The sequence below is a fragment of the Dioscorea cayenensis genome, chromosome 1 (assembly GCF_009730915.1).
Source record: "Dioscorea cayenensis subsp. rotundata cultivar TDr96_F1 chromosome 1, TDr96_F1_v2_PseudoChromosome.rev07_lg8_w22 25.fasta, whole genome shotgun sequence".
NCBI lineage: Eukaryota > Viridiplantae > Streptophyta > Magnoliopsida > Dioscoreales > Dioscoreaceae > Dioscorea > Dioscorea cayenensis.
Genome location: NC_052471.1, coordinates 20,699,858 through 20,711,712, shown reverse-complemented (window position 1 = coordinate 20,711,712; position 11,855 = coordinate 20,699,858). Strand labels below are relative to the sequence as shown.

Below are 11,855 nucleotides of genomic sequence, written 5' to 3'. Positions count from 1 at the left end.
CATACACTTAACTGACACCTAACTCTTTGTTATAAATAATTAAATATATAGATATATATATAATTGAAAAAAGAAAAAAAATAACTCAATGGCATGAGATGGAGTGACTTGGTTTCCAAGTGTTCTCTCTCTAAAACTCTGCCACTATCTTTTGGTTTCCAAGTGTGTGTGATGGTGATGTTGTGGTGGCAAATACACTAGTGGCAACATCTCCATCACTACTAGTTCTAGCCTGTAATGTTTTGGCTACATTTATATTGCAATGAATGAATGATAAAAAAATATACAAATGAGATAATTAAACTCTTTCATAGTTTAAAAAATAAATAAATAAATGAAGAAGGAAGAAGTACATGGAGCGTGTTTGTTTGTTTCATGGCAGTTATAAAACTTTGGCTTCTTTTACATCCATCACCCACCTTTCCATTCCTTTCTTGTCATTTAATGTGAAGATAAAGAGATGGATAGAGAAGCTTGCAAACCAAACAAAGTCATGAAGGATAGACAGAAAAGGAGAGCTTGATCCACAAACCAAGCTTTTGCTTTGGTGGTGGAGAAGCTAAACAATAATACTAATTAAACAAGAAGAAAAAAAGTAAGAATCCAAAGAATCATTCTCAATAATCAACAAGTGAATGGTAAAAACATATAATTCACATGACCCAGCATTCTCATGATAATTCAATGAAGAAGAAAGAAAATTAAGGTGATGATGTTTAGTAATGGCAATCAACAAGTTTAGAGACCGAAAAGGTGAAAGGAAAGGAACCATCTTCCGGCGGTGCGGGCAGGTTGAGATCCAATGACAAAAGTGTCCTCTCCTTCTTCACCTCCGGCGGTGTCTCCGGCATGTTCAAAGGCCGGTGTCGTCTCATGTGTCCTCCAAGAGCTTGTCCCGAAGAGAATTCCGATCCACAAATCGAACACTCATGAACCCTAGGCTTGTTTGAGACATTGGTGGAAACCGAAACAGTCTTGATTATAGATTCTTCATCAATTACCGGTTTCTTCTCATCAGCTATATTAAGAATCTTCGGCTTCTTGTGGCTTGCTCTATGACCACCAAGAGCTTGGAAGGAAGGGAAACACTTGTTGCAAGTCTTGCACTCATAAACCGATAATCCAGTTATGACTTCCGAAGACTTCTTGCTAGTGATCAACTTCTCAGACTTTTCGATTGTTGTTGTTGTTGTTGTTGCTGTGATTATGCCGCCTTGAGCAAGAAGGATGAGGCAATTAGCCATGTCTTCTTCTTCTTCGGTAGCGCTACCGGAGAGATCAGAGGACGAAGAAGAACTCACAGCTCTTAAACGTTTTGTTCGCTTCCCTTTGATACTAGAAGTTGTGGTTGCAGTAGTAGAAGAGAGATCAAGGGTGACTTCATCAATAGCTTCCATTGCTGAAAGATGAAAGAGTAGAAGAGGAGTGGTTTAATATTTATAATGAAGAACAAGAAACAAGAATTGAATGAATGAAAAGGGAAGTAATGGAAGAATAGGATGAGAAGAAAGAGGAGGTGGAGGTGGAGAGAGTGAGTTTGTTTGATTGTTTGTTAGTTAGTTTGATAGTTTAATAGGTGGAAAAGGGAGAGGTGAGGAGTTAAGTTTGGGTGAAGCTGTAGACTTAGACACTTTTAAACTTGGAGAGAGAGATGGTTGGAGTTGGATGAGAACACTCAAGGGCTCATAAATTTAGTATTTGTGGGACCTCAAATAAGGCATGCATATATGGCATAGATCATCATGTATGCATGTTTATGAGAAAAAGATTGAGACAGTGAAGAAGAAGAAGAAGAAGGAGGAGGAGGAGAAGAAGAGGAGAAGATTCGGATGAGTTATAGAAGCAAGCAAAGCATAGGAAACCAAAGGGAAGCCCATTCCTTTAGTGCAAGGATTCGTGGTGATAGGATTGGGTTGCAAGCCTGGAACCACGGAAAACGCGCTCCTCCTTCCCTTCTTTTTACCTTTATTATTATTATTATTATTAATAGTCATTTGATTTATAATTGTTTTTTATTTGTTAGTATTTCAATGAATGAGTTTGTTTTAGAGTTTTTGTTCAAACACAGAAAAAGTAGTTTTTATTTATATTAAAATAAAATATAAATTTATTAACAAAATTGGTTCAGATGTAGAGAGTTAGGTTATTTAAGTAAGAAACGAATTACAATTTAACTAAAAAATAATAAAACTAGATTAATTTATATAGTTTATAGAATAAATGAACAATAAGTTAAAAATAATAATAATAATAATAGTTTGTTGGTTTGTTGTGCATGTTAATATATGGTATTTCATGTGAATTAATCAATGATTATGAAAGTTTAAAAACATCACAGAAGTAATCTAGCTTGTATTTAGATTGAGTTAATAGTAAGTTTTTAATTAATACTTTTTAATATTTATATTTAATCCTTAATATTTGCATTTATTATTGTGAAGAAAATAAAAATTAAAGAAATGAGATGGAACAAGAGAGCTTGTGAGTTGTGAGAGAGAGTGGACTTAAGCAAATGGAGTGGTAGTACAAGTTAAGAGGTCACATTCATGCCACCAACACACGCATGCTATTTTCACTAAGATTAGATCCCTAAGTTGTGGTGTCAATTGTCTTTTTTTATTATTTTTTTATTTTTTATAAAAAAGAATGGTTGACATTATCATTGTGCCATCAAAACCATTTGTAATGTAATATGTGGACGGTGTGCATACATATATATATATGTATGTGTATGTCATTGCTTGCAAAATTGGTGTGATGTGGGTCCCACTCTTTTGTTAAATGTCAATACTCCATAAGAGCTCCAACCAATATTTTGAAGAAGTTGAAATTATGGGGTACAGTCAAAATTAATGGGATAAAAAAAGCTCTTTTTATTTTCCATTTACTTTACTTTAGTATTTGTTTTTGAAAAAAATAACAAATAATAATAAGTAAAGAAAATAAAACAAGAATAGAAAAAAATTACATGAGGGGAAAAAATATAGATAATAATAATAATAATACTAATAATAATTATTATTGTTATACTATATTGAAAATTGCATATAATCAAGGTGGCTCAATTTACCAAATTTATTTCATCATAATAAAATTTTAAAAATATTTAAATAATCCTTGGAACAATTACAAATCAAATTATTTTGAATTTAGTCTAAATCATGGTGTAATTTTACTACATTTTAGACGGTCTGAATGGTCTGATAGCTTAAATTTTGGGCTCCCTTAAAGGAATTAGATGTGATCATCATAAATCCACAAAAGAATATTATGCTTCAAAAAGTACATAAATTACACTGTAAACTTCTCAAATTAGGGTTGAAACTGTATTTAGGTCACAAACTGAAATAATTTTTATATATAAAAGTATTTTATAAAAGTCTAAAATACACGATATGATGAATGTGTTTTAGTTATTTTTTTTTTAATTTATTATCTAAATGATGTGATGGGTGCCCCGTAAAAATAAATAAATAAATAAATAACATTAAAAGTGTGAAAATGAAAATTAATAATATTATATCCCCAAGTAAACAACTTTAATATGTTTTTCTTATCCATTTTTATTTCTTCAATAACTATGCATGCTTATCTTATCTTTTTCACCATCATCTTCATTTTTACAAATGAAATTAACAAAAGTAACAAATGTTGTTTGTCCAAGTGGTAAAAGATTAGGTCATTTAACAAACTGGTTTTGAATTTAATTTTTTTATATATTAAAAAATGTTATTTATTTTTATTTTTTTTTCCTAAGACTCACCCTACCTTATTTGTGTAAAATTCATGACTCATGGAAAATCAATGGGTGAAAAGCTTAAATGAATTAGCAATAGTAAAAGTAAATACATAAATAAATACATGGAAATGAAAGGGTTGGAGGGCAAGGAATGATGAGTGTGTGGGTGTGTGTGGAAGGGGAGATTCCAAATTAACAAAAAATATTATTATTATTCTTATTATTTTAACTAATTAATTATTTTTTTTATAGGTTGATTCTTGTTTGTAGTGTGAGGCATGAAACAGAAGCGGGCAAACTATGTGCTAAGCATTAGCTTCATCCATTTAATACAAAAGAAAGATATAGAGACAGAGATTGAGAGATTCATTAAGATCTAAGCATGTAGGATTTAGAAAGGTATTACAAGCAAGGCATGTTAGTTGGTGAACAATAACATTGCCATCCTTTTTTTTTAATTATTAATCAAAATTTTAAAAATAAGAAAAAAAAAATCTTACTATTTAAACTATAAGACAATTAATTATTTTTTCCGAAATTAATATTTCATATCTAAATAATTGTATTTACATGACAACTATAATCATTTTTTTAAAAATATTTCTGATATATACTTTCTGCCAGGTAATTATTTTCTACAAATAAATGTGACATGAAATATCAAGTAAAAGAAATCAACATTAATTTTAATTTATTAATCAATTTAATTGTTTTAAAAAATAATATATAAAGACTTAAAATTTCAATTACACTTATATATATATATATATATAGCTTGCCAAAGATTACATCCATAAATCAATGAAAAAATAGCTAGAGTTTCAACTCTCATCAGCATTATTAATATTCTTATTAAGTTTAGTAATTATTAAATGTTCCTACAAAATATAATACGAAATGGGTTGATTTTATTTTTTTGCTTGCATATCCCTCTAAATTTACTTAATTATTTATATATCTCTCAATACAACGAAATGCCAATTTTTTGGTTGTATATGAACTTTTCTATTCGGTATAGACTATTAGAATATTTTGCTAAATGACTAAAAACCTCTGTGGGTATATACACCTAAACATTTATAATGGTCATTGAATCAATATTTTTGGCATATATACCTAAAAATTTATGCTAATGTTTATTCATTATATCTAAATTAATAAAAATTGACATTACCAGGGGTATTTGTAGGAATTTAAATAAAATTTTATTTATATAATAATTATATATATTATTAGTGTATGTAGAGTACACGGGTGTATATATAAACAAAATCAAATTTTCGGCTTTACATGACATTTGGTTTTATTAATGAATATACATATAATTAGAGGTATACGCAGCTAAAAAGAAAAAAGATAAAAAAACCTCAAAAATATATACAAAGGTCATATGATCCAAAGTGAGCTTGTGAGCCACTCATGCCAACAAAGTTCTGAAAATTGTGGCCAATAAAAGCCACTACTGTGCTACTTCGTTATAAGTATTATTATAATAATTTTTAAATATTATACCTTAAGATTTTATTGTTGAATTTGAATACCTATTGTTATTTTTTTATGGACATGAGTTAGTTGTTGTAGATATGACTTAAATCTTATAGTGGAAATGGTGAAAAAAATAATAATCAAATAATCGATTGTTTAAGGTATGTCAAAAAAATTGCCATTTTTTGTACATGCTTTTGATTTTTATATTAATATAATTTTTTATTTTCTGGGACATTTATGTTAAAGACTAGTAAATTTTTTTATAGGTAACCAAAGTATGTCTTTTTTTTATTTGAGTGTCCAAATTTTAATTTAAATTAAAACGGTTATATAAGTTTGATTATGTTTCACAGGCATATCACCCAAACAATTTTGCTTATATTTGTTGATGTGAGATTTCTCAATCAATATGTCTACGCTACCGATGTAAACCATATCATCTTATCTAGCATATAATGATTGAAAAATTCCGGCCTCCACATCAATATATAAAGGCTTGATTTGTATAGGGTGATCTGTCGGTGAAACAAAATTAAAGTTAGGTAACCATTTACATTTAAATTAAAGTTTTTTTGACACACAAATGAAAAAAAAAACATAGTTTGGTGATTCACTAAAAAAATTTACTTGTTTAAGACAAGCTAGGGAAAGGACACACAAACACAAAAAAAAGACATATTTTAGTGGCCTACTAAAAAATTTACTTGTTAATTAAAGACAAGCTTGGGAAAGGAAACTTAAAAAAGAAAAGTAAAATATTAAAATATTTAAAAGTTGGATAATACATAAAAACCATCACTAATGAATGTTTTTTTTACCAAGATAATTGATTAGGCCACTAACCATGCACAAGTCTCTCCTGAGTAAGTAGAGGCAGGGTCTGCGCATACATGGGCACTGTAATTAGGGATGACAATTTTCATCTTGACCCGCGGTTTCTAATCTGACCCGCCTCGAATCGGATGGTTTTTTTTTAAATCGGGGCACAGGATGGGGTGGCGATTTTGTGTGAGGAGGGAGGGGTGGGCGGATTTGGTATTGCTTTGTCCCACCCCGTCATGCTCCGCTAATAGTTTAATTTATTAATAAATATTATATAGTATAGGGGGTGAAATGAAAATTTTCTTCGAAATTTCAATATATTTCTTATGAGTTTGTTTTTATAAGTATATGTTTTATAAGAAATTCTATTTTATAAATGTTTTTAAAGAATTTTAGTTGCTTATTTATAATTATGAGCAGGGTGGAGCGGAGTGGGGTGGGTTGTTTATGAAACAAAGAAAAATGGGGCTAGCCAGGGTAGGGAGTGGGGCAGACTGTGCTTCAAGCATGGCGGGCTTGGTAGAGGCTTGCCTCGCGCCCGCTCCACCCCATTGCCATCGGCAACTGTGACCACCCGCACATAACCACTATTTACACTCTCAAAGATATGCCATCATCCATGATTTGAATTCGAACTCTCATTTATTGTGAAGGGTTTTAATGAATATCCGACTATCAATAGACCATTCGGTCATTGGTATCACTAGTGAGTGTTGATATTGTGTAATGGTAAATAGACTTCAATCTCATGTGAGAGGTTGGTGAGATCATAATAATATAAAATAATAATTTATTTATTTTGTCAAAAAAAGGTCACCACTAACAAGTGTAAAATAGGATGGATCAATTTTGATTAAACCATTAGTATGTCTTTAGAAATAAATTTTCTAAAAAATAATTTGGAAAGTTAAAAACATCTACCAAAAAGATGGGGACTTTTAACGAATTTTTCAAGAATTCTCCTATTTTAATTAAAAATATTATTCATTATACATTACGTGTTTAACTTGTGCTTGCATGTTGGGTGGAAAAAAATATGATGCTATAATATAATGTTGTATATATTATTTAATTATGTAAAAGTAGGTATTGAATCGTATGATATTAAGGAATCAAGGCTATTCCTTCATTCATTCATGTAATATTTTATTTTTCATGTTTTACTTTGATATATATATATATATATATATATTTTTTGATTTAATAAAAAAAAGATTAAAGAAGAAGTTGGCTTTGTTAATGGACAACCACTACGCTTCCTTGATTGGAAGGTGGGAATCCTATTCTTTTGCTAAGTTTGGAGGAAGTTGTGAATTTATTATTATTTTTTTAATTCATTAATAGTTTTTTATTCTTTCACTTTACTATTTTGACTTGATCTCACTTAATTTGATTTAATTTTTTTATTAATAATTTCACAAAATCCAAAAGAATGAGGTAAGCAGAGTAGGTATGCTAAATTTTAGAATTTTTATTTATTAGGATAAATTCAAAACTTTTTTACATTTTTATAATCAATGTTTCTTTTCAACCTATCCTTGTTTTGTTTTAGCATTGATATTATTTATTTATAAAAGGATTTTAAAATTTATGAAATAAAAACTTGGCATTCTCTTTACTTCATGTTAGGTTTCAATTTGTAAGCAATTCTTTATAATTTAACATAAATTTATCTTAAAAATAACTAAACACTTAAATTGTTATTTCATAGTCTACAAACTCCACCAAAAACTTTAACAATGATAAAAACAAGACATAAAAAAATAATGAACAATAATAATTAGCATAAAGAAAATCAAAATAAAACACAAATTTACCTAGAAAACTTAAAATTTGAAAAACAGCCGACAGAGGAGGATAAAATTTGACTATATTAAAAATTAAGTATAATGGTAGTAGCTTAGTTTAATAAAATCTAAAAATATATATAAATAGGGGATTGGTTGATTGTAAGTTGAGTTGATATGAATTCATTTTAAAGTCCCTATCTTGACTCTACTACTTAAATATAGTCTGATTGCTTAAATTCTTTGAATAGGTCTATAGCATCATATATCCCTTTGCTACCATCATAAATCTCAAAAAATTCTCATAATTCAAAAATACACATTGGTTACAATGCAAATTTCAAGATAAATCAAATATAATCCAAATAACAAACTCTAACATAAATAAAAATATTATATAAATAAAATCAAATAAATAAGATAAATGCCAAGGTCCAGTACAATCAATCAAAAACAACCATAATACTACCAAATCCTTACAACCAAACCCTCTAAATTCACATGTGCCAAACTATTAAATTGCTCTTATGTAACAATCAAATAAGTTGTGACAAGAAAGATATAAATGAAAATATGGATATCATTAATTAAATGAGACCATAGTGGCCAAACTAATCACAATGAAGTCTCAAGTGATTAAGATATTTCCAAGATTAGCAAGTAAAGATGAGAAAGGATGAAGGCAACAAAAGCTCAATGTTAAGTTGGGCATCAAATATGGTCCACATAATTTTTCATCAATTGTTGTAGTTGTGTTGTAGTGTTATTTATGATGGTAAATGGTCCCACCCAATCAGGTATGGGATGATTTGGTGTGCCACTTGGATTTAGAATCCTAGATTACCTCATTTGATAGCTACACAAGCACTAACACTCACTCAAGCTCTTCCTTGTGTCATTAACCACCTAGCTAGCTACTTGGTTTCTTCACACATAACCTACTAAAATTTAAATTTAAATTTAAATTTAATTTTAATTTTAATTATATATATATATATATATATTTACATGAAAATCCATATTATAAATATATCTGAGTGCAAAAATATAAATGTAAACATTGATATAAGAAAAGTGTTTAATATGTGATTACATATGTTTTTAATAATTTTTTAAATATTAGTTTAACTGAAACTCTAATTTAAAAGTACAAGTAATCATACATAACAAATTTTAATACATGTATTTAGGGGCTAATATGAACTACTATAATTGATTTTTGAATTTGATAATCCCTAACTTTGTATGACCTCATATATATATTTTCAATAATTTTAAAATTATATATATATATATAATTAAATTTGATTATCAAATACAAGCAAGAATATAAATATAAAAGTGAAGGAAAAATTTATTATACTAGATAGAATTTGTAGATAATTGTTGATAATAAATAATTACATATACATATATGATCATTTTGAATATAATATCGATTGATGAAAACTTTATTTAAAAATAATGAGAACATATATAAGGGTGATGATTACATCAAGTACACTATTAAGGATTATAATTACCACTTACCAAGTTACCTAGTTTTAACACATATTCATACACAATTAATCCAATTATACGAGATACACACACCCAAAAACAAAAAAAGGAACACTCAATTGCTAGCATTAGCTTGAAAACAATTCCTAATAAATAAAGAGAAAAGCAAAGAAGCTTTAGAGGACAAGGACATAATACCTACTCTTCACACCAACAATTAGGTCTACTACACACTCACACACCTGTCCTTGAGATATAGATCAAGAAATCACACTAAATCACACTTGCCCTTAAGATATAGTGCATCACTTCTTTCCTTGTCTCATGCTTTGGCTTGTGAGATCTAATGCTCTTTCCATAGTAAGTGGTTCCTTCCATTAACTACTAGAAAGGATATACATATGTGATGGCAAACCATGTGGTGTGTGTGTGCTATTGTAGAAGTAAGTGAAGCTAAAGAGTCCATGGAGCGTTTTTGTGCTAAAGAGTGGTGACTTTATATAAATGGGGTTCCTAGGGTTTTGTCATGTGGTGCCATAAAAGCTTGACCTAATTTTGATTTCTCTATTGGATGGAGATGGTGATCCATGTGATCTGATCCTTTCACCTTTTTGTCCCTAAGTTCTTTTATCACTTTGAGTGGGAATTTGAGCATTTGGATACATGACAAGTTTACTTATTTTTAGCATGGACGGTAATTCTTCATTAGTTATAGGTTAAGTTGTTTAATTGCCATGGTGAGCTTGTCAATGGGATGTTTGATTTAAAATGAATGTTCTCATAATAAATGGACTAAGAATATAATCAAAATTACTTAGATTTTATTCGATGGAGAAAAACACTTACCTGTAATTCTCTACATATTATCAATTAGTGTATTATGAATTTTTTTTTTTGCATTAAAAATTAAAACACTGTAACGATAAAGATAAATTAATTAAAAAAAAATATACATAAATCTTTCTTGCAGATAGATATCTCATTGTATAAAAATCATTCTATTTAAATGAAAAATATTTAACAATTAAACAATTAGAAAATTATATATATGTATATATATCGAAAAGTTACTCACACGTATTGATTAGTGACTTTTAGGACCAAATATATAACATTCAATTAAAAAATTATATTAGGATAACCATTTTAAAATAAACCTTGAGTTTTTGGTCTCGCTCTCAACTGACAAAGTGCTACACTTTTGACCAGGGATGGAATTAGGACTCCATAGTAGGAGGGGTTAAAGCCTAAAAGTAAAATATAATAAATAAATAAATAAATAAATAATCCAACAAAATAATATTTTAAATGAAAAAAAATGTGCTAATATAATAAAAATTTGAATACACATATTATATAGGGTATAATTTAAATTTTAATTATTATCTATAGCAAATATATGAGATTTTCAATAATTCAACTAAGAAAAATACATCACTAGTTTGTATTCTTTAAAAATATACTTGTATATATGTTATAATATATTTTCTAAGTCTCATTATTAATTTAAATTTTTTTATAAAAATTTTTATATAAGATTTTTTATTAAAATTTTGAAATCCTAGTAATTTTTAAATTAAAAAGATAAAATGTTAAAAAAATATATGCACCAAGGAGGATTTAAACTTGAGTGGGTTAGGATCACATGCTTTATGACTAAAGCAACTAACCATTCAAGTACACCTACATTACACATTTTTATATGTTTAAATAATCTATTTTACACTGAAATTATAAGCGAGACCTCAGATGTATATTACTTGAAGCGCGCTGTCTCTCCGGCTTTGAGGCTCCACATCTTCCCCCTTCACTTCACAGGTACTTATATTAGATTAGGGTCCACATCTTCAATCATAGGTGAATGTAGTTAGAAATATTGTAATATTATTTTGTTTTAAATTTATTATTAGTGGGCCAAACTAATAGAAAGATCTTATCATCATGGTGGTGTTATATATATAATTCAGCAGCATATTTCATCTATCAAACCAAATAAGTACGAACCCAAATTTTCATTGGCCTGTTTTTACACTAAGCCTTGTTGGCCCAATCCTTCTCTTTAAAACAAAGAAACCTTATATACATATATATATATCTATAAACCACCTTCATAATAGAAGAATGGTCATTCTCTTGCCAAATGAAGTTGAGGTAATCTCTCCTACAATGGTTGGAGCACGACTAGATTATTCCTCCTGCCAAAAAAAAAAAAAAAAAACCTAAGTCAATGAATATAAAAAATTGTGGGTTCTTTTATTTCTCGCCCGACCTTTATTAGGGTCGATCAATAAAAACCGTAGCTCACAAATCGAATTTTAATTGTTAGGTTTAAGTTGTAGTTCATGGTTATTTAGGGAAAATTGCTATTCTATTAGTACTATGTCATGGAGACCCTCTGGTTAACAATGCAGTGTGCATGGGGAAAAAATTAACCACCGAAAAATTAATTTTATTGATTTGAAAAAAAAAGTATGAGTACGTGTTACAAGTACTAAGATTGAGACAGCAATACGTAACTG

General features: G+C 28.7%; 1 protein-coding gene across 1 annotated transcript; it reads right to left on the bottom strand.

The window, feature by feature from the left end:
• Positions 1–693: 693 nt before the first annotated feature.
• On the bottom strand, positions 694–1,918 carry LOC120276492 (zinc finger protein ZAT5-like). The gene has a single exon (XM_039283282.1). It carries the CDS (start codon positions 1,395–1,397, stop codon positions 717–719), a length of 681 nt encoding a protein of 226 aa, XP_039139216.1. The 5' UTR covers positions 1,398–1,918; the 3' UTR covers positions 694–716.
• Positions 1,919–11,855: the final 9,937 nt, after the last annotated feature.